The sequence below is a fragment of the Larus michahellis genome, chromosome 1 (genome assembly GCF_964199755.1).
Source record: "Larus michahellis chromosome 1, bLarMic1.1, whole genome shotgun sequence".
NCBI lineage: Eukaryota > Metazoa > Chordata > Aves > Charadriiformes > Laridae > Larus > Larus michahellis.
Window position 1 is genome coordinate 41,889,927 of NC_133896.1, and position 23,724 is coordinate 41,913,650.

Genomic DNA, 23,724 nt, shown 5'->3' on the forward strand with positions numbered 1-23,724 from the left:
CGTCCATACACAGAGAAATATTTCATTATATGCGTCCCATTGATGGCATAGATAGGTATAGCCCTGATGGCGTTGGGAAGGCTACAGCTCCTTCAGACGATCTGAATTAGGTGTACAGATCATTACAAGACTCTCTGAAGCAAATCCAAGGTATTAAGAGGGAAAAGCCATCATGCAAAGAGAGAAGGCAACACCAGAATGATAATTTCCATGAGTGTCTAGCAGGATAAGGCCTGACCTGCAAAACTAAGCAGGGAATCAGACCCATGGATGTTGTTTTAAATCTACAACATATTTTCTCTGTAAACCTACCTAAATCTGAGTTACAAGACCTTATCTCTTAAAACTGTACGGTTGTTCTTCATGCTCTTGGATGTTTATACAATTTGGTTTAGGTTTGGAAAAAATCCAAGCAGCTTGTAGAAGAGTTGGTGAGACAATACAAATCCCAACCCAATCTCCCCTCCCCAAGAAGTGATCAGACTTGGAATGTTGCACCAGGAGTGCTAATTGTGTTGCCGCTCTCCTTCCAGGAGCACAGGAAGTTCCTCCAGTGATTTGGGGCTATCAGATAGTGGCAAATGGCTAAGGAAGGAGAGAATTAACACATACTCAGGCTTGGGATTTCCAGACTGGACTTTTGTTATACACCAAACCAGGTCAGAAGGTCTGTTCTGCAGCAAGGTGCTGTTCAGGAACTTGTTTTTTTCTTGTGTTGAGGTCAATTTTCAATATATGCCGTTTCCCTAATTCTGTTTATTCCTAGAGTAATTCTGAAATAGAAGCAAGGTCCTGCAAAATGATTGTAACCGAGCTGCTATGACTAAGCTATACTGTAGGAAGATCAGCTGAACAGCAGATTTGTATTTTGTCAAAGCTGTGTTTTTTATGGCTGATGCAGGTTTTGGGAAAGCTGTTCTGCAGCGTCTCTTCAGATAAGACCTACAGTCACAGAATGGTTTGGCAGTCAACCAGGATGGAGCACACTCAAGGAAAAGGCAGAAGTATTCCTGGAGTGTTGCTCCTTGCCAACATGTGTGGCAGAAGCCTGTTCCCCACCTCACCCTTTGTCGGCCAGCTCTGATGTCAGATAGAGCTACACCTTATGAAGCAATTTCACTTCCTGTTACTTTGACACTGTCAAGTGCTTCCACACCCGGAGAACAACTTCTGAAGAAACTGTTTGCCAGTATTATCTCCACCTAAGAGACTTTTCTTGTAAAAACTTAAAAGAAAAATACTGAAATCATTGAAGAATTATGAAAATCACGTTTTTCTTTGCTGCATTGTTCTTGCTGGATCTCTTCACTTGTGGTCATGCTTATCCACAATATCCCTTGCCTGACATAGAAGATCCAAAGTTCATTGAAGACTGTTTGAGAACTCACAACAAGTTTCGATCCAAAGTGAATCCACCAGCCAGCAATATGTTTCGCATGGTAAGGACACATTTGTGATCTATTTGAAAATTAATATAGATTGTGCTGCTGATTTAGCCTGTCTTATTCTTCATTTTCCTTGTGATTTTCTTTTCCATTCTGCCAGTGATTTTTGTACTATATATGTTAGTTCTTTGTATGAAATAGAAAATATATTAATTTTCACAGTATTCTTCAGTTTTAATAATTTGAAGGGAAAGCCTTGTTTAGGGATGGACTACAACTCTAAACTTCAGCCAGAACAGAGGGCCATATTGCAAAAAATAGTGTTCAGTTCTCAGCATTTCATTTAACTCTTCGTAAGAAAGATAGTAATCTGTTTTATGTTAGTGCGGTTTCATATGGGGAAGCTGCTTGGTATTAAAAAGCTCCTGAAAAGGCATTCTGCACAACAGGATTTGTTGAAAATCTATCATCTCTCCTTATTTCTTCCAGTCTAGAACATGTGTTGAAGAAAGGGGGATTTGCCAGGACATCCATTTAGATACCTGATCTTCCTTTGCTGTAGCAGGGTTTGGGGAGCAGGGATGCTAATACCTGGGCTGGAAAGCAGAGCTTCATATAAATATAGTGGGTATCATAACAGGCCATGGATAGGTCTTGGCTTGCTTGGTGGAATACGTGAGGAAAAAGGTAGAGAGACAGCTGAGGGAGGTAACCCCAGTCAGTTGATGTCAGTACTCTGAGTCCTCCAGCAGTGTGGCATGGCTGGAAAGGAAGTTAAATGAATAACCGCATCTACAATATGAATCATTTCTATGAAAGGAAGTTCACTGTAAAGGGGTAAAATTCACACTACTTTTGATTTTAATTTCTTGCCATTTTAAAAAAGCAATGTTTAATTTAACATGCTAGCACACAAGAGCAAACTCAGCTGCTGAGGCCAAAGATCCAGCAAACCTGGAATAAGAGTAGGACAAATATACAGAAACCTCTTGAATCAAAGGTGTTGCATTGTATTTAAAAGCTCTATGATTTTTTTTTCAGCCGTGAGCTCATGCAAGTTTTTGTCATCACTAGCATCATGTAGCAAAGAGCTTCACAGCCTAACCACAAGTTGTGTGAAGATACCTCCTTGCATTTGATTTGGACATGTTAATTCCTACCTTTGTTTCATAATCTCTGGTCTTTGTATTGGAAGGAGCAAGTAATTGTTATTTATTTACTTCCTTCACACAAGACGTCCAGCTGTTTCTGACCAAAGCTGCAGATCGTTCTCTGTTGCTTTATGAAAGCCCTCCATGCTTGAGGATGATCATCCTCCTCCATGTTCTTTCTGCCCTTTCCAGTTCTAGTGTCCCCTTCTTAAGGTGAGGTGCTGCACACAGCATTTAACAGGACTTCTACAGTGGTGTAATTATATTCTCCGTTCCTTCTCAAGGAATTTCTAACACATTATTTGCTTTTTAGAGTACTTCTAAGCATGGATTTACAAGTGGTAATAGCCAGCTCCAAACCTGTCATTATGAACACAAAGTCAAAATTGTTGGGTTTATTTTTTTTAACACATCTCTTTTAACTTACATTTCTCTGTATGGAATTTTACCTGCCATTTTATTGCCTGGTTATTCAGTGGCGTAAAATCCTTCTACGAGTCTTGCAGGCCGGTTTCTCAAATTATCATTTGTGCCACGTGGGATGGGAATGGTTCCTCCTCAGCCCAGCAGAGATGAGCGAGCCTTTTATCTGCTTGGGCCACACACTGAGGAGGGAGAAGAGCAAAGAGGCAGAAGGGGCTGGGTAAGGGAACAGCTGTGACTCTTCTCCTCTTCTCCGTCGTGGCCAGCAGAACAGAATTCCTGTCTGGTCTAGAGATAATTGCAAAGTGTAAATTTGGACAGCCAACAGCTCCTAGGCATAAAGTCCCCCAAGCCCCTCTAAGGCTGGGGGTTTCACCCAGTTGCCTCCTCTCAGGCCAGGCAGCTTAAAGACCGCAGTCCGGCTCTAAATATTTTAAGAAGTTAGATACCGCAGGACAGTGGATAGATACTACGTGTCCTGCAATATCTAAGGGAGAAAGAAGAAAAATATTTGCTGTCAGAGTAGAAATGTCAAATCAGAGAAAGAAACGAATGCAGGGATGGGAAGCAGGAAAGGGGAAAAGAATCCTTACAAGTTTTTGTTTTAAAATGTTTGTATTCAGCTAAGTCACTGCACTGCAGGTTATATTATGTTTTCTTCCTTTTCTACAGTCCTGGGATGCTGCTTTAGCTAAGACTGCCAAAGCGTGGGCAAAGAAGTGCAAGTTTAAGCACAACATCTACCTTAAAATGCCGAGGAAGGTGCACCCCACCTTTACTCCTGTTGGAGAAAACATCTGGACTGGCACAGCCGCTATCTTCTCCGTGGATGCAGCTCTCAGTGACTGGTTTGATGAAGTCAGCAGCTATGATTTCAACACCAATAGATGTACTGGCATGTGTGGTCACTACACTCAGGTGAGTCTTACATGCCCAGTGGTTTATAATCTAATGGTTTCAAGGAAAATCCAAGTACAGGCTTGAAACAGACTGCTTTGGAACAGGAATTGCAGCAGGGGTTTTCACCCCATGGTTTATTGCTGCGTGAGATTGGAAATAACTATTCCGAGCCCCAAGGATGTCCCAAGTCCTATTTTCAGTAATGCTGGAAAGGAATTATCCCCTGACAATTTCATGTTTCCAGGAGAGACAGATAATAAATGCAAAAACATTATCAAACAGTCGTTTGTCTAAGCGGTGCTTTGGGTTATCGATGTTGCTCCTGTGTTGGCTGTTTTAAACTCCCACAAGAGCCTTCCCTTCTCTTTCCTCCCTTAATGCAGTTGCTTTTTCAGTCATTGAACAGGTGCATTACAAATTTCCCTTTGCCCTTCAGGTCGTCTGGGCAGAGAGTTACAAAGTCGGCTGCGCAGTTCACTTCTGCAATACAGTTGAATATTTTCCAGGGCTCCTCCGAGCAGCACATTTTGTTTGCGATTATGGGCCAGCGTAAGTTAATTAGGGTATTTGGGGTTTAGGGGTTTTAATTTTTAAATATCCTGTAACTGACCTCGTATCAGATACTAACAATGATGAGAGCAGTTGTAACAAGTTTCAACAGAAGCTATGTCCACATGTCACCAGTCTGAGGGAAGCTTCCCCTGGCCATTGAGAGCAGAAGCTGCTGAACATAGTCAGAGCTGCAGAAAATCTCTTTGTAAAAAAGCAGGCAAGCAGATCATAGCTGAGAGCAATCACCTTAAGCAAGATGGTGGCATAAAAAGATTATTTGACTTCTGTCTCTGCAGAAAAAGTAGGGAAGGTGAAAGCTTTCTGTTTGAGAAAGATTACATCTGTCTATGGCCCCACCCAAACTTCAAACAAGACATTTTAATTGAAGAAATAAAAGGAAGACAGTCCTCGAGTTTATCTCATACCTTGTAATTTGTGGACTTACCTTTTACAGATTTTTTTTTTAAATGCAGATGAGAGACTAGAGGCAGATTCTTGTATGCTTACACTGAATAATACAGTATTGCTTAAGAAGTCTTATTAATTTCAAATGGAGAGAGTCCATTCAAATGGAGAGAGTCAAATGGTAGCTGCTCCCCGTGCCAGTGAGAGCTTTAATCTGATCTAAAAGGAGTTTCAAACACTCTCAATGATCAGGTTTTGGATAAAGGGATTCTCTCCCTCCCCAATAACTTTGCATGATAAATTATTCTAAAAATGTGATGAAACCGTGTATTCAAATTACTTTCCAAATGACTGAGCTAACAAAATACTGTTCTGCTTTGCAGGGGGAACTACCCAAGAAAACCGTATAAAGCAGGACGACCATGCAGTGGATGCAGTAATGAGAAGTGTGTAGACAAGCTCTGTGGTAAGACCAATGCGATCAGCTAAGAAAATTGCACAGAAATAACAGTGGCATAATTATCAGTGGAAATGTAACAGTGAGTCAGTTTGCATTACATAGAGGATGTGTAGCCCACTGTACAGCAACAGTACCAAACCCTGGTAAGAATAGTCTAAGAAGGAATTAATTGAAATAGTTTACTGTTGAAGGCTCTCAGAGATAGAAGCCAGAGTTTCTGGTGAAGAGAAGTATCAGTTAGACCACTTTCCACCTTTTATCTGATCAGGAATTCAAATATAAAACTTTAGTCCCAGCAATATGTCTGGTTCTTTTTTCCCTAGCAGAAGTAGTATATTTAACTTCTGCTTTCTTGCTTTTTTAGTATGTCCTATCACATTTTCCAGGAAACTATAGTTGTCAATCAGTAATGAGACTATACTGAAAAGCACACTTATTTCTAACTGCAGAAATTTGCTGAAATACAGCAGTAAGAGCTTGTTTTTCCACAGCAGTTTGCAGCTATGTGCCTTTATGTCATTACACCTAGTCCTACAGTAGTCACAAATAGTGTTTTAAATAAACAACAAAGTCTTAAATATTAATTTTATACAGACGTTTAATGGGGATCGTCTCTACTAGCCAGGCTTTAGAAAGCTTCAGCTGTAGAAATAATTGAGTGTTTGGTATCCTTATTTCCTTCTGCGATATCCTGGCTGACTCATCTTGAAGTCTCAGACTGATGCATCACAGGAAAACTAGAAACATCTCAAAGACTAGGGGGAGGGAGGGGAGGAAAAGAGCTTTTAAAAATTAACTGCTAGATCCTACAACTCATTTTACCATATTCTCCTATAAGGCAAATCCACAATTCCAGTAGGATGCACGTAAGCAATCCTGCAAATGCATCAAAGCCCTTAGTAAAGGTGTTGAGAAGCTCAACATGAGCCGGCAATGCGCGCTTGCAGCCCAGAAAGCCAACCGCATCCTGGGCTACGTCAAAAGAAACGTGGCCAGCAGGTCAAGGGCGGTGATTCTGCCCCTCTACTCCACTCTGGTGAGACCCCACCTGGAGTACTGCGTCCAGCATGAGAAGGACATGGACCTGTTGGAACGGATCCAGCGGAGGGCCACAAAGATGATCAGAGGGCTGGAACACCTATGCTATGAGGACAGGCTGAGAGAGTTGTGACTGTTCAGCCTGGAGAAGAGAAGGCTCCAAGGAGACCTTATAACAGCCTTCCAGTACCTAAAGGGGGCCTTACAGGAAAGCAGGGGAGAGACTTTTTATCAGGGGGTGTAATGATAGGACGAGGGGTAACGGTTTTAAACTGAAAGAGGGGAGATTTAGATTAGATATTAGGAAGAAATTCTTTACTGTGAGGGTGATGAGACACTAGAACAGGTTGCCCAGGGAAGTTGTGGATGCCCCATCCCTGGAGGTGTTCAAGGCCAGGCTGGATGGGGCTTTGAGCAGCCTGGTCTAGTGGGAAGTGTCCCTGCCCACGGCAGGGGGGTTGGAACTGGATAAGGTCCTTTCCAACCCGAACCATTCTATGATTCTATTTCTGTGATAAATTTAGTAGTTAGGTTTGTCTCTTTGTAACTATTTAAATTCTTTGTGTCTATCAATTTTTAATAAATTCCAAGTTTTGTTTTTATTTGCTGTTCCCTCCTCCCCATGAAACAAATTCTTCCTAATGCATCTGCTTCTTTTCTGCTTCTCTTTCAATTCAATACAAATTTTGAGCCCCATGTCAGCCAGGAACTGAGTCTTCTTGGCCTAATTCCCCCTTGCAGGATGTTTTGCTGTGCAATCAGCCAGGCAGCAACAACGGGTTTCCTTTTTAAATTAAGAACCACCACTGAATGATACTCACATTTACTTCCTTTCCTGATCTCTCTACAGAAAATACAGAACGTGAGAAGCTGATAAGTACGTATCAAATTGTTTTTAATTGCTTTCCTGTAAGTATGACTAAGTTTAGTGGCTCTTAAAACATGTTTCTTCACTCCTTTTTAGATTATACCTACTGGTATCCAGACTGGGATGCACAGCCCCAGCCACCACGGCCCCGTCCTCCCAGGCCTCCCATGCCGCCGCACATCCCACCTGCTGAGCATCCGCGTCCCTCTTGTGACCAGTACTGTGTTAGTGTTTCAATTTTAAGGCCACTCTTTTTGGTACTGAGTGCTGGTGCTGTTCTTTTAGTGCAACAGCGGTTTCCACATAGATTTTTTTATGAGTAATGATCAATTAAGTGATCCTACTGCTGTATTACTCGCAGAGAATTGCACACATTTGCAAAAACACTCAGTCATCTCTCCGTTATCCTTGTGATGTTTATCCAGCATAGAAAGGGCTGATTCTTCACTCCAGGCAAGATAAAAGTGGCTGTGCAAAGAGTTAGTGTAATTTATTGGCAGTAGCTGCAACACGCTTCTGCGTCTGCACAAGCCTCTTAGCTCTGGCTCAGGAGTAGCTTGCTAGAGGGACCACGTAGACTATATATTACTATACATGCCAACAAGCCTCCTGGAAACCTGGAGCATCACAAAGACATGTCTGAAGTGGCATAGCGGATCCAAAAGAAGCAATAACTCATCTCCATTAACCTCCAATTATCTGAGACATCGCTTTCCCTAGGTAGTGGAGATTTAACTGTATGTTTTATTTTTAAGAACAGAAAGTAAAGCTTATCCTTTACTCTATTTAGCCTACATGTATCTGTCTCCATTAAAGTTATTCTGTTGTCAGTCCATTAAAGTTACTCTATTGTCAGTCGCACGATTCTGTTCTTCTCCTCTCAGAGTTAAGCTTTGTCCTCCATAACTGGAAGAATGCCAGGGAAAGCTGATAGAGCAAGGATTAAGATGGAGTGTCAGTGGGGAGAGCTTAATTTTAGAATGTGAGATGGTGACAAAATCTGAAATTTAGAGTAGCTGGTGGCCATCCTGAGCGTGCAGGGAGAGAAAGGTTGGGGGCGGGAGGAGAAGCAGGGAGGGGGAGAGGGAAGATGAAAAGGCCCCTGGAGAGATTCTGGTTTGGAAATGGAAGATCTCAGCCTCATTAAAAAAGCCCAAACTGTTGATGGATTTAGTTTGTTTTTAGAGACATTTAGCCCTCAACCCCTATTGTTCCTATATACATTTGTTAGTAAGGGAAACAAACCCATCTTTCAAGCTAAGAGGTACTGGCTGATATTAGCAATGCATAACTGTGCTATCAATATTTAAAGCTGTTTCTCCTCCTTAATCTTAATGTTTTGAGAACACAGTGACTCAAGTTTTAAGCCACATTGCAGCTCTGAAGGAGCATGACCTCCCACAGAATAAAAATGAGCCCCGAATGTTTGGGCTCTTGTCATATGCTGCAAAATGGCACCATGTAAGAAGATACATATTTAATTTCCCAATTGTCAGTTCCTGTCTGCTGCAATCTTTCATATCTAGCAACAGGAAGTAGGCTGGGGGCAAGTGGTTGGGAACGGGGCACAGGTAGGACAGCTGTCCTGAATTGACCACAGGGATGTTCTGTAACATATAACATCATGTTCAGCAAAACATAAATGGGGTGGAAGAAGAAAGGTGGGGGGCTGGCTTCCAGGGTGGCCATTGCTCAGAAACTGTCTGGGCACCAGTCTGCCATTGGGGGTGGTGAGTGATTGCCTTTGCATCACCTGGGGGTTTTGTTGGTTTCCCCACCTCCCTTCATCCTTTCCACACATATTAAGCTGCCTTTATCCTGACCCATGAGTTTTCCCACTTTTCTTCTTCCTGTTTCCTCCCTCCGTCCTGCTGGGGAAGGGGCAGTGAATGAGCAGCTGCTGGCAGGGGCCAACCCACCACATTATTCTGCTCTAAAAAGGGGTCCGTACAGGAGTTGTGAGCACAGTGTTTCTCATCCACAATTCCCTCAGAGGGCCATTTCACCTGTAAGCAGTCTCCCCATGAATAGCTGGAGGTGTGCGACCCACAGGACCTAACGTGTGCTGGTGGGGCTGCTGTTGCAGGCTCACAGTGTGACCCCAGACCACCAACTTGAATGTGGCCTTGCCACCAGCTCCAGCACCTACAGGACTGCATGCGCAGAAGTGGTAAGTGGGACCTGCACCCAGGTGTTCAAAGGATGCAGATTCCTAAAACAGAACCTGGAGTGGGAAGAAACCCAACCTCATTCCCACAGAGATGTCCAGGTTGGGACTGTGGGAAAGGGCCTGAGCTTGATGGAAAAGTGGTAGTTAAGGGCAGTATGTGGAAGAGGGCGCTGATGGTGGTGACTCTGAGCAGGGAGTGTTGGGCACTCGAAGCAACATGCGTGGGACATCAGCTCCCAGCTCCTGGCTGTGAAACCCAGTGCGGGTGCTGGGCACCCGGCATGAGACAGCGCCAACCTTCACAGCACCCAATTCTGCTGGGAGCTTGGGTTGCAGGGAAGGACTTACAGATTGCTAAAGGTTGGGAGGAGAAATTGATAGCAACACATAGCACAAGGGTGTGATCACAGGAGAAACCCATCCATAACTGCAGCAGAGTGTATCCTCAGCAAGTTGGCTGATGATACCAAACTAGGTGGGGTGGCTGACACCCCAGAGGGCCGTGCTGCCATCCAGCGTGACCTAGACAGGCTGGAGAGCTGGGCAGAGAAGAACCTAATGAGGTTCAACAAGGACAAGTGTAGGGTCCTGCACCTGGGGAGGAAGAATGTCAGGCACCAGTATAGGTTAGGGGTGGACCTGCTGGAAAGCAGCTCTGAAGAAAAGGATCTGGGGGTCCTGGTAGACAGTAAATTACCCATGAGCAACCAATGTGCCCTTGTCACCAAGAAGGCCAATGGAATTCTGGGCTGCATAGGGAAGAGTGTGGCCAGCAGGTCGAGGGAGGTCATTCTCCCCCTCTACTCTGCACTGGTGAGGCCACAACTGGAATACTGTGTCCAGTTCTGGGCTCCCCAGTTCAAGAGAGACAGGGAACTACTGGAGTGGGTCCAGCGTAGGGCAACAAAGATGGTTGAGGGATTGGAGCACCTCCCTTATGAGGAAAGGCCGAGAGAGCTGGCACTCTTTAGCCTGGAGAAGAGAAGGCTGAGGGGAGACCTTATTAATGTTTACAAGTATCTAAAGGGTGGGTTTAAGGAGGATGGAGCCAGACTCTTTTCCGTGGTTCCCTGTAACAGGACGAGGAGTAACGGGCACAAGCTGGAACATAGGAAGTTCCGATCAAATAAGAGAAAAAACTTCTTTACGGTGAGGGTGACAGAGCACTGGAACAGGCTGCCCAGGGAGGTTGTGGAGTCCCCTTCTCTGGAGATTTTCAAGACTTGCCTGGATGCAGCCCTGAGTGACGTGCTCTAGGCAATCCTGCTTTGGCAGGGGAGTTGGACTAGATCTCTAGAGGTCCCTTCCAACTCTGAAAAATTCTGTGATTCCGTGAAATTCTGTGATATTTAAATTGCAGTTCCCGGCCAAAATTACCCCTCCGATAACTCAATGTACAATCCAAGTGACTGTACTGTGGTAAAAGTTATGGTTCAATTCAATTATTTCTCACAGCATTTTGGCTCAGGAATAACAGCCTTAACAGCGATGCTATTTTGATGAAAAACAGATTAATCCAAAACTTTACGGCAGCCCATAGTGATGGGATGCTGGGAGCCAAAGAAACTAAAACAAAGAAGCCCAAAGGACAGGAGGGAAGAAGCTTGCCCACCGCAATGAAAGAAAGAAGAAAAAAAGAGAGAGACAAAACTGCCACAGCTCAGATGTGAACTTGTAGCTTAATTTCCTTATTCTTACAGCAACGCTCATGAAATATGACTCATTTCCTGTGACCAACGCCGTATTCAATTACCATGGCGAAGATAAGTCCAGCCCACAAGCCTTCCAAGCACAACGCTGCTGGTGCAGCTAAAACCACCTCGTGCAGCTGAAACGCTCTGCTCTTAAAGCTGGAAGATCAGAGGCTGAGAATCATGAGAAGCAGATTTTCTGCTTGTGTGCTGGCTTTACTGCACCTCTGTCGTTCCTCTGGGTCCTATGAAGCACTGACGTTGCCTGATGTTGGAGATCCAGAGTTCATTGAGGAATGTGTGCAAACCCATAACAGATTGCGGTCTGAAGTCAATCCGCCAGCCAGCAACATGCTCTACATGGTAAGGGGATCTTCACGACTTCACGTGCGAGCGTGTAGCAGTGTGGTGGTGTTTATGATTCTCAAAGATTGTTTTTGTGATCAAATGCAAAAAAGAAAAAAGAAAAAAAACCCTAGCCTGCTGGGGTCATAAGAGCTACTTCTTTTTAGAGAGAAAGGCTCTGATTATCAGATGGCTTTATACAGTCGGGTACGTGTATAGTTTTGCCTCGCTTCACTTCCTCATTTGAAATGAGATTTCAACCCTCAATGCTGTTGTTTTGTGCTGTGAAAAGCCTCCTCACTCCAAGGCACCGCAGCTCAACAGCCTCGGGGTATAATTTATGTGCAGACCTAAGCGCAACCTTTCATACTTGAGTCGTCAAGGGCAGAGACCGTTGCCAAATGACGTTGGAAAGCTTTCTCTAAGCTTTCTTTGCAAGGCTCTCACGGGCTGAGCCAACAGAGCAGCTGCTACGAGGTGCTGGGGCTGCAGGGGAAGCCAAAAAGCAACAAGTGCAGCAGGAGAGAGCGCTGGAGGCACCAGGTCATAAGACAGAGCCTGTCATGATTCAAAATATACCCCAAAGTGGCCACGTCTCATTTCAGATGTCTCGTGACGCTTGTCTCCCTGCTGGGTGGCACATGGAAAACCCAGCAAGGAGGAAGCTGTCAATGGGTGCGGAAAGCTGGGCTTATGGCTGAGAAGCCCATCTCTGGTTTGTGAGATGCGCAATTCCTGTAGCTCGGGAGCTGGCTCTTGCAACAACCATCACCTTTTGTGCTTTGACTGGGTAATATTTGAGATACCATGTTTCTTCTTGGGGTAATCGCCACAGGTCTCTCAGAGGGACCACAGTGATTTTCCCGATTCTGATCTCTTTCGTTTTGTTCCTCTTTCTTACTATCTCACATGGCCACCACCAGAACAGGAAATAACCACATCTGTAATTAGCAGCACCCCAACTGAAGTTCCAAAAAAAAAAAAAATTTCCATTTTTCGTTGTCAAACACTAAAAAAGAAATGGCTATTAGGGAGGGGTGAGCAGTGAGCAAGCTCAAGGTGCGAGCCTGACAGGTAGCGATTTAGTTTCTCTTCTAGATTTGTCTTTTACTTCAGCTTTCTTAGCAGATCATCCGGAACTTCCAGTACATATTGTGCCAGACTCTTTACTGGCCCTACACTAACAAAATATTGCTATGACGTATTAAAAGACCGGGATTCATCTTTTAAAATTGTGCTTAAATTTTCCTTTTGAAAAATTAAAGAGTTAAAATCTGAAAAAAAAAACAGCTTGAAAAACAAACAAACGAATAAAGATTATTACCAATACAACAAGAAGTTACATAGTAAGTTTCTTGTAAAGCACTGCAAAATCCCTAGTCTTAAGTATGACCTCTGCCAGAAATAATTTAATGTGAAGAAAGCAGTACAATACATGATAAAATATATTATGAAAGTAAAAGCATTGGAATCGAAACCAATGTGTTTCTTAATTTTAATGGTCTTTAGCACTTCAAAAATGAGGAAAAGAAGACTTCTTTATTTCATAGGGAACTTCTGCTTGTTGTAGATAACTGTCCACCAACATACATAAAAATGAAGGCTATGAACTCAGCACATTTCCACATTTTGGAAAAATAGGTTTTAAAAGAAAATAAAAGATGGGAACTGCTTTAACTGCAAGTAACAAAGCCCAACCACCTATATTTGTAGTACATTTATTATAAAATGAGAATGCGGATGTAACATTTTTTTAGCTGACCCCTTTCCCATTCACCTGGAGCATTGCTTAGACGTGTTCCAAGGCTCTTCAAAACCAGCAGAAAGAGTCTCACCAGCTTCATCAGGGCTTCACAACAGTCTCCTTTGACTTACTGCTGCCTCGCATCACTTTTCACTCATCATACGTCCGATTTTCCCTCCCTGAATCAACTCATCCGAATGATAAAAAACAAAACTGAGGAATAGTTAATGGGAAAAAAAAAATACTGTAATTACTATTTTGTCAAACAGCAATGATATCTGCATGCAAACCTCTCTGTCCCGAGCATTTTTCCTCATATAGTTTAGTCCAACCTATTTGCTTGAATGCAGTTTCATAGCAAATAAGGAGTACAACTACAGTTAAACTAAAGCTCATTCTGAACTACCAGTTTCTGCACATGGCTTTTTCAACCATCAACCAGTTTAAGCATCCATGCAAAAAAAGGGAAGTACATTTAAACTTATTAATTTACCTTTAAACTTATGTATACCTTTATGGAGTGTTAAAGTTATTATCAATGCTGTTATAGGGTGAAGGAGAAAAGAGATGCGCGGATTCTTAAAAAGCAGAACGTGAAAAACAAGCCCGTGAGGCACTAAGGTGCATCCACCACTGTCATACATCTTTGAGCATGGTCTTCTCCTTGCGACCTCGGAGCGTCGCCAAGATGCAAACTGCAGCCGCTGCCTTAACTCGCAGCCGTGCTAGGACTGGAGCACAACTTCTGTACAATGTCAGGTTTTCTTCGTTGTCCTTAAAAGCTGTCATCTGAGGAAATATCAACTGCTCACTTGAAATAAGACACCCTTCCCCCCCCGCCCCCCGCCCCAAGTTTACCTTTAATATTTGACACACTGAGTTCCTAGGCAAAGCATTTATGTGTTAGCTGTGTGGGAGAACACATCCCCCCACAAACGTTAGCCATGGGAAGAAAAGGAAGGCTACAAAATATTTTCAAATCTCTGTAGGTGTATTTTGGTATGATCTTGCAATTTTTAAGTACTTACTGGTAGCATAAACAATACACAGATCGTTTCAGACTTATCTATGGTACAAAAAAGCTATATGATGTAAAACATAGCCATAAAATCTAACAACCACCTTTTCCTTAGTCACTGTTACTGATCTGTTCAAAACAATCTCTCTAGTGACGCCATTGTTTGCAGAAGCAACTGAAATATTTTAATCCATACAGAAACGGACCACTAAAAAAAGTTTATTTCTCAAAAAAGTTTATTTCTCAAAAAAGTCCAATCCAAAATGGTTCAGCAGCGCTGAACAACTTCATTTACGTGACACGAAGTGTAACCACAAGTACAGGCGTACACTCGTGGTACTGCGTTTTCCAGGAGGAACAATACTGTATTTGCTCAATCAAGTTGTGTGTACAAGAAAACCCAGCAAAACCAGACACCACCTCCACTGCAAACAAAAGACATTTATCTAACTCAATTGCTTAAATAACCACTTTCTGTAGGACCGAGTACCAAGTGAATGAGTGAGTCTACAAACATGAATTCAGCACTAACATTTGAAGCCACCGAACGCAAAGGTGCAAACCGAGGGGTTGAGTTTAAACTGTCCCCAAAATCCTATCGTGCTTGTGAACTGGCCTGCAAGGTGGCCTTAATGCATGAGGCTGCACGAGACTCCAGTCTGACTGGTAGGGTAAGTATACGCCCCGGTCCCCAGACTTCCTGTAAATTCACTGTGTAAATTAAATTGATGTTCCCTCGTGGGCGACAAAGCCTGGAAATTTCACCCCACGTTTCACCCCAAACACTGTATTTGGCTGACGTACAGCTCTTGGTCTCCAACAAACCAGTCAGCCAAGATCACCCACCACCCCAAAAGCTTCCTCAAGTTTAAGGAGCGCCTAAGTTCACATCAGAAATGAACCTACAGGCCAATTTACTATGTAGCTCTGTAAGTCTCAGCAGAAGCAAAGACCAAATGAACCCGAAGCACATACGCTACTGAGACCCAGCTTCTCCTGAAAGTTGCTTTAAAATACTGCATGGCTAAGATACCAAACTAACTTTTAGATTTCTTTATTTTGCAGAGTTGGGATCCAGATTTAGCAAAGACCGCGAAAGCTTGGGCAAAGAAATGCCTGTTTGAACATAATACGTACCTCAAAGATCCAGGGCAGGCTCACCCCAAATTTACCCCTGTTGGAGAAAACCTCTGGACTGGCACAGTTTCTATTTTTACCGTGCAAGGAGCCATCGCCACTTGGTACAATGAGGTCAGCGACTACAATTATGCCACCAATAACTGCAGAAAAACATGCGGCCACTATACACAGGTAGGCATTGCATTTCTCCATCTAACCCATGAATCAGCATTGCCATTTTGACACAGAAACTCTATCGATTTCTGTTGAAGATTCAATGAACTCTTTTTCAAGTGCTGTCGTCTTATTTTATGCCTGTTTGTGCCTTTATGCACAAGATGTTCTCATGTCCCCATTTTAGGGAGGAAAAGAGTTACTGTATTATTATTTTGAATATGCCAGTTGTATTTTGTTTCCAGGAAGAAAACAGGACCGCCGTCAAGCAGTCAAATTTAGCCAAACAGTGGCCAAAAACCAGGCAACAGCAATGGCTGTGGGCTGCAGCACGTGGTGGGACAAAGTCTGAGCTCTGGCAGGCAGCCGCCACATGCCAGGGGCTGGAGAAATACTGGCACATAGACATCTGCAGCTCTGCAAGCATCATGTGCACATTTTTCCCAACCACAGTTCCCAAAGAAAGAGGGCAAAGTGAGGGAGGAGAAGGCCGCTGCCATGCAACCCCACAATCGTTAACCATGACTATGGGAGAGCAGGAGGGCTTCCAACAGTGGTTCCAGGGATTAGATTTTGACCTGTGGCTATTTCATAGAATCATAGAATCATCTAGGTTGGAAGGGACCTTTAAGATCATGAAGTCCAACCATCAACCTAACACTGCCAAAACCCACCACTAAACCATATCCCTAAGCACCACATCTATTTAATATTTTCTGTGGAGATACACATATGCATTTAGGCTTTGAAGAGAAGAGCTGAAGTTGGTGGGGTGTCTGAACAACACGTGCAGGTACTTATGTATAGTGAAGATATTTGGATGCAGGAGCCATGAGAGGTGACAGCCTTGCTCACAAGGACACGACAAGAGTTGACATCTGGAAACTGCAGTGAAACACACCTTATCAGGCACTAAGGTGCAGTGCTGCTTACCATGTTTTCACTCTGAGGGTGGTGAGACACTGGAACACGTTGCCCAGAGAAGTTGTGGATGCCCCATCCCTGGAAGTGTTCAAGGCCAGGTTGGACGGGGCTTTGAGCAACCTGGTCTGGTGGGAGGTGTCCCTGCCCATGGCAGGGGGGTTGGAACTGGATGATCTTTAAGGTCCCTTCCAACACAACCCATCCTATGATTCTATGTTGTTTGCAGAGGAGCAGCCCAGGCAGTTGCATAGGCGAGAATGAGAAAATAAGATTATTCTCTCTTGGAGTCAGTGGTGATAATGACTGTAGCTGGAAGCTGCATGCCTGCCAGCTCTGGGAGGCATCCTCAGGTCTGCAACTTCAGGGAACCCCTCATTGCTCTGCCTCCTTCCCGGCTGTGAAGAAGAGGTTTCCCCAAGTACACTCATTGCAGTTACCACGTCCACATCCCCAGCATATGCCCTACCTGATGGCTGGGATGGGGAGGGTCCTGTGATTTGGCCCTTCACCATCCTCGGGGAGGCAGCTGTCTCTGCCTGGCGTTGGGAGCTACCTCTGCTCTGCCACTGCACTGAGAACATCCTCAGGAGCCTGAGGGTTGTCCCCTCTTCCCAGAGCTGCCACCAAACAGGTGCAAACAAAAAAGGCCAGGCCTCCCCTTGGAGTCAGTGGAGGCGCGAGTGTGTTTCTTGACCTCCTGTGCCACCAGGATCTCTCCACATCTCTCACATAGTCAGCCATCGCTGCTGGTGTATCGCCCTTGGGTACTGCTCTGCCCTCGTCTCCCCTCTGCTTCTGTCACGGGGTTTATTTTTCCAGGACTGCAGCATTTATCTGCACTGTAGTCTCTGAGCCGGGTATAGGATGCTGGATCGAACTGAACAGCTTCTGGTAGACAGAGCATGTAATGCCCTCACCTCTAGATTATCTTAGTCATGGCCATGATGTTAAAAGGCAGGACTGCAGCCCAGACACGCTCCTTCGCCCTGCTCCTCCAGTAACACCAGTACCTTCCAGCAATTTGCCTACACATCCCCGCTGGATTTGGTACAGGGGCAATCAGCCCTCGTAGGAGCTGTAGCAGATCACGCAGCCTTTTCTGCACAGATTGGGTCTGGTATCCCCCAGCAGGAAAGACAGAAGGCTAATGGATTACCTTGAAGCAAAGGAGACAAACTTCACCACCTCCTTTGCAAGAAAGGAAAACTACCTCTTACAGCCAGTTATTCTTTCTTTGAGAGTTGTTTTAACAAATATCTGGTAAATTGGGCAAAACAGTCAGGTGTTTTTCAGAACAAACTATGATTCTGAGATCCTTCACTGTTGCTTTCCCCCATGAAGCCTCCTGAAGGAGTGCTCCTCAGCCAGTTTGTTGTCGTGAAACAGAGGGCAGATCTTCTCCATAACACTTCAGATGCTGAAGTAAAGCATTTGTCACAGAATCACAGAATCATAGGGTTGGAAGGGACCTCTGGAGATGATCTAGTCCAACCCCCCTGCCAGAGCAGGGTCACCTAGAGCAGGTTGCACAGGAACAACGCGTCCAGGCGGGTTTTGAATGTCTCCAGAGTTGGAGACTCCACCACCTCGCTGGGCAGCCTGTGCCAGTGCTCTGCCACCCTCAAAGTAAGGAAGTTCCTCCTCATGTTTACGTGGAACTTCCTATGCTCAAGTTTGTGCCCATTACCTCTTGTCCTGTCCCCGGGCACCACTGAAAAGAGCCTGGCCCCATCCTCCTGACACCCACCCTTTAAGTATTTATAAGCATTGATAAGGTCACCCCTCAGCCGTCTTTTTTCCAGACTGAAGAGACCCAAATCCCTCAGCCTTTCTTCATAAGAGAGGTGTTCGAGTCCCCTGATCATCTTGGTAGCTCTCTGCTGCACCCTCTCCAGCAGTTCCCTGTCCTTCTTGAACCGGGGAGCCCAGAACTGGACACAGTACTCCAGGTGCGGCCTCACCAGGGCAGAGTAGAGGGGGAGGATGACCGGTGTACCTGTCTGTCTTTGCAGATCGTTTGGGCTACAAGCTACAAGGTTGGCTGTGCTGTCCACTTCTGTCCCACGGTGGCGTACTCCCATGTAACCAACGCAGCACACTTCATCTGCAACTACGGGCCGGCGTAAGGTTCTTCATTACAAATATTTCCCAGGGTTTGGGTCCTACCCCTTCCCTCCCACAACATGCAGCTTGAGTAGATCAGTCCATCTATTTGTGAGTTTCGTGGGAGGAAATGACCCCCAAAATAGAGAAGGAGGTATGCCTCTGTCCAACTGCCTTTTTTTTTTGCTAGATGACGGCTATGTATTGTAGCCAAAAAGCAGTGGCACTGGTAGAAAGGGTAAAGTATAAGATGTTGACATGAAAATACTGAAGCAATCATTTGAAAATTAATCCCTTGCTCCTGAGAGCCAAGATGGCCACAGACCATTGCCAAGCTGCAAGCCCAAAGTCGGAAATTATTTCCACACGTGCCTGCAGAATGAAGCCTCTAGGTCAATGGTTTGGATAAATATTGAAATGCGCAATGCTGGCAGCTGCAGCTGAGGACTGCTCATGAGGCTGGGGCTGCTCAGGGCAAATTTTATTATCCAGAGGGCCTTCATATGCATAGTCAGTAGGATATCCAGGTAGGATCCATGTTTGTCACCCTTCTCCAGCTAATTAATGCCACCACAGCCTAAATACAGCTTTAAAAGCTTTATATGCATACCGTGTTGGGACAAGGGCAGCCCAGCCCATGAACTCGAGCAAGTTTGGCATTCCTGTTGCCCATGCTTCATCCCTGGAAGAACATGTACCCCTGACCAGATACTGTGAAATGACACAGCTGCTGCTGTTCCAAAGCAACAAATCCCCTCTCCCCAGAAGCCCCATGTCCAAAGTGGGTGGGCAACCATTGCCCCTGCCAGTTCTTGAGCCAAAAGCTACTGATGACCCAGAGCAGCCTCTCCTTTCCCTTCTTGGCATTGTCTCTACACCCCACCACAATAGATGGTGCAGAAACCCTGTCCACAGTCAAAGCAGCCCCCCAGTGCTGCTGGGAGGTGCTCTCTGTCCCTCGAGCCTCACAGAATCACAGAATGGTTCCGGTTGGAAGGGACCTTAAAGATCATCTGGTTCCAACCCCCCTGCCATGGCAGGGACACCTCCCACTAGACCAGGCTGCTCAGACCCCCATCCAGCCTGGCCTTGAACACTTCCAGGGATGGGGCATCCACAATTTCCCTGGGAAACCTGTTCCAATGCCTCACCACCCTCACAGTAAAGAATTTCTTCCTGATATCCAATCTAAATCTCCCCTCTTCCAGTTTGAGGCCGTTACCCTGTGTCCTATCATAACACTCCCTGATAAAGAGTCCCTCCCCATCTTTCCTGTAGGCCCCCTTTAGGTACTGGAAGGCCACTATAAGGTCTCCTCGGACCCTTCTCTTCTCCAGGCTGAACAACCCCAACTCCCTCAGCCTGTCCTCATAGCATAGGTGCTCCAGCCCTCTGAGCCCTCACACCTGGATCTCCCAAAGGCATGAGCCAAGCCTTCCTCCTCCTGCCCCTTAGCCAATATCTGTATCATGCAGAGGACCGAAATCATGCTGGATTGCTTGCCCTGCGTCAGTGGTGACCCAATGGGTAAGGAGAGAGGAGCCCTCACCCTCAACAACGCCCAGCAGAGCCGCCCTCTGCCAAGGGTCAAAGCAAGATGTGTGCACAATTGCAATTCCTAAAATGAATATAATCCAAAGGATTTCCTTTGGCTTAGATCAAGCAACGAAAGCCTCACCTTGCTGAATGTAATCAGGTTTTACCACGAAGTTTAGCACTGCTGAGCTTGCATGCATATAAAATCTGTCTCAGTGTGTTTATGGGCAGTTTGAAGCACGCTGTAAATCTTGCCTTGGCCACGCTCCAAGCAAAGCGAAGCCCTGAGCTGCGTTTGGTGCGGTATCGGAGATGGGCAGGTTCGATATCAAGATAGCGAGCCAAGAGCCTGGGCAGAGGTAGCTGGTGCCACTCACGGCGCTGGCAGACAGAGGGAGCAGAGGGAGACACACATCGCTCCTAAAATATTTATCAACAAATGGATGAAATCACTACCTATGAGAGATTCTCTAGCACCAGAGATTCCTCTTCGAGCTTGAATACGCATGTACAGACACAGTAACTGAATCTGCTGTTGTTCCCATAGCTAGAGCCAGCTTCGAGAGCCCACATTCTCCACACATACAAATTATCCAGAGCTGAGACCATTTTAATTCCCAGGGTTGCAATACTGCTGTCTCCAGGTTCTTAAACAGGGTGCCCCGTTACACTTAACCTCTTCTGCTTCGCTGCATGTCTCGGGCACAGGGGACTCAGACAGGGAATGTCCAAAAAACATCTCCCTGTCAACACAAGGGAAGCAAAACCCAGGTTAAAAACTAATTTGCGGTAGGTATTAACCTCCTCTTCCCAAGGGCGGTTTGAGAGCAGTGTTATTTTCCTTCCAGTGGGAATTACCCAAGACATCCGTACAAGACGGGAGCAGCGTGCAGCAACTGCAACGGCAACCGGTGTGCCGGCCGGCTGTGTCGTAAGTAGAAGACAACCAGCCCTCCTCCCCAGGCACATGTAGAAAGGGAAAGAACACACAAAAGATCCTGGCAGGAGGCAGGCACAGCGCTCTCCTCTTCCTAAATATAGCCTGAAAAACTGCAGTGAGAAGCCAAGTGAGCAGTGATGCACAAAGAGAGGGGAGGAGGGCGGAAAGAGCCTGTTTTCTACCCCGGGGAGAGATGGGATGAGGTCTGCTCTTCAGGTCCTGGAGGGTATGATACAGGAGATATAGCGGCTGCAGTTTAAGGTGGTGTTACCATGCCAGAAGTTACTGCCTGCAGAAATGGGAAGCACAGAAGGGGATACACATCCCTTCCTGGCGTTATTACCTGGTGCATGAGCTGCGGCTTGAGCCGGCGCAGGTCCCAGCCAGCCTTGCCCCCGCCGCGCTGCTGCGGGAGGGGAGAGCTGCCACGGCACTGCCAAAGCTGCTCGCTCCAGTGAACATCAGCCAGGCCATCTGCTTCCCCCTAGGCACCGGGAGAGAGCCAGGCTGACACGCGAGAGCCCTTCACCCCTTCGAGCTGGGGTTGTTCAGCCTGGAGAAGAGAAGGCTCCAGGGAGACCTTCTAGCGGCCTTCCAGTACCTGAAGGGGGCCTACAGGAAAGCTGGGGAGGGGCTGTTTGCAAGGGCATGTAGCGATAGGACGAGGGGCAATGGTTTTAAACTAGAGCAGGGTAGGTTTAGATTAGACCTTAGGAAGAAGTTCTTTACAATGAGGGTGGTGAGACACTGGAACAGGTTGCCCAGAGAGGTGGTGGAGGCCCCATCGCTGGAGACATTCAAGGACAGACTGGATGGGGCTCTGAGCAACCTGATCTAGTTAAAGATGTCCCTGCTCACTGCAGGGGGGTTGGACTAGATGTCCTTTAAAGGTCCTTTCCAACCCAACCCATTCTATGATTCTATGATTCTCGGGGACGTGGGGCTCAGCCTGAGCCCCTGGCAGCCCACCTGATTCTCCAGCACTTGGCTTTGCGGCGGCTGGATGGGGTCAGGAGGGGAGGAGACCTGCTGCAATTCCTGTAAGAAGGATAGGGCATTGTGCTGCGGACATCTGCCCGGGGGGGAGCTGAGGGTAGTCACGCTTTTCCATAGCACTCAACTCTGGGCAAACTAATGGAGCGGGAAACTGATGTTAGAACACCAGTGCCGCAGGAATGAGAGGGAGTCCCAGACGCACGGGACTGTTTAGTGTTAGCTACAGGCTGAGGGTCTTAAACACAAGGCACTGGGCAAAAGCCAAAGTGATTTTGGGAAGCACATCTGGGGCGGCGAGTCCTCTCTATGCCAGCAACTGTTGGGATGGGATGAGAACCAAGACGGCGTGATCGAGTGCTCCTCAGCAAAGCCCCAAGGGTCACTGCAGGGCTCTCCCGAAGTCAGCGGGTCTTTGATTCTTTCTGGAAGAAACCACAGCTCCCAAAGCTGCATTTGTGAGCCCATTGTGAGGCTCACGCTTCATTCCCTTTTGCTTAAACTCAAACTGTTTATAACGTGTAAGTCCGCTGACGTTCACTTCTTTTCTCTCTCCAGAAAATGCAGAGCGTGACAAAGTCATTAGTAAGTACCGCCAGAATTACTGCTTCCATTTGTTGCCCTTGGTGCAGTTATACTTGGAAACAAGTAACTTGTTTTGTTCTAGGTGATTCCAAGTGGCATCCAGACTGGGACAGACCTGCGTGTGACGAGTACTGCATCACCGTTATTGCTTTAAGGCCGTTACTCCTTATACTGACAATTCTGGCCACCTGGCTCCTACCGAAATACTGCTCTATAGCACCCACCAGTGAGTGACACACGTGCAGAAGACCACGAGAGCACTTCGGTCAACTCATCTCTTCCCCCCACAGAAGTTACTGGCAGCACAAAGATCGGTAGAGACACTGTTTGCCTCCACACAGGTGATTTAGAAGCACAGAAACACCATCTTTGGTGCAGGCAGCCGCTAGGAGAGGTGATAAGCAGCTTTTTTCATTGCTCAGGAGCAGTAAATGGTTTTAAATTACCCATGTATTTTTTTCAAAGCGGAGTGAGCGGGATCCGGTGGGTAAGGGAGCAGGCTGCCTGCCACACTTGCCTCGGGAGGGCTGGAGGTAGCCCAGCCCGGGGGCCGGGCCCCAGCCCCAACAGAGCACCCACCTCCCGTTCCTATTGAGCTGTTTCCTTGGACACTCCTCCAGCAAGATGCAGAGCAGCCTGGGGAGGCTTTTCGTTTAAGCGCTTTTTTCTGACAATTTTGGACTCCTGTGAGCATTTGCATCCTGTGGCAGGCAGTGCATCTCCCCGTCTCGCAGTGCACTGAGGCCACTGGTACTTCTCTTTGCTTAGAATTTGGTTTTAAACAAGCGCCATCTGTGCCAAAACATAGTTTCACCTGTGTTTACACAAGACTATGTATCACTGCTATCTTTCCTGAGTTTTTTTTTATCTTTTTTTTTTTTTTTTCCTGAGCGTAGAGTTTTTGACTGCGGTTTCAAACAATAAACCATTATTTCCTGTTTCCCCATGTATGACCATCGTGTATTTGCAACATGATCTAAAGCTTAACTGTTGGTGCACAAAAACTGCTCCACATTCAGAAACACAGTGCTGGGAAGGATGGCGCTAACCTCCAAATGAAATCATGCTGTGCCTGCAGTCGTGCCTTTGGTTCAACAGCTGCCAAGGGATGTCTCCCCTGCAACCCGCACATCTGGAGCAGGCAGAAAGCAGCGGGGACGGCTGCTGTGTTCAGCTGGGCACGTCCTCCACCGACTGCAG

The 23,724-nt window shown here is 46.0% G+C and overlaps 2 protein-coding genes across 3 annotated transcripts; both read left to right on the forward strand.

Moving 5' to 3' along the window:
- Nucleotides 1–985: 985 nt before the first annotated feature.
- Nucleotides 986–8,044, forward strand: LOC141737704 (glioma pathogenesis-related protein 1-like). Its single transcript, XM_074572648.1, has 6 exons — nucleotides 986–1,439; nucleotides 3,632–3,877; nucleotides 4,296–4,408; nucleotides 5,200–5,282; nucleotides 7,165–7,191; nucleotides 7,279–8,044. The coding sequence occupies exons 1-6, from the start codon at nucleotides 1,260–1,262 to the stop codon at nucleotides 7,503–7,505; spliced, it is 876 nt and encodes a 291-aa protein (XP_074428749.1). The 5' UTR covers nucleotides 986–1,259; the 3' UTR covers nucleotides 7,506–8,044.
- A 2,854-nt stretch (nucleotides 8,045–10,898) lies between these two features.
- LOC141738296 (glioma pathogenesis-related protein 1-like) lies at nucleotides 10,899–23,470 on the forward strand. 2 transcript variants are annotated; one of them, XM_074573507.1, is made up of 6 exons: nucleotides 10,899–11,406; nucleotides 15,216–15,461; nucleotides 18,380–18,489; nucleotides 20,855–20,937; nucleotides 22,498–22,524; nucleotides 22,607–23,470. In XM_074573507.1, the coding sequence occupies exons 1-6, from the start codon at nucleotides 11,227–11,229 to the stop codon at nucleotides 22,756–22,758; spliced, it is 798 nt and encodes a 265-aa protein (XP_074429608.1). In that variant the 5' UTR covers nucleotides 10,899–11,226; the 3' UTR covers nucleotides 22,759–23,470. The 2 variants fall into 2 exon arrangements, with proteins under 2 accessions (XP_074429608.1, XP_074429614.1); XM_074573513.1 differs by lacking the exon at nucleotides 10,899–11,406 and adding an exon at nucleotides 14,545–14,821.
- The last annotated feature ends 254 nt before the right edge of the window (nucleotides 23,471–23,724 follow it).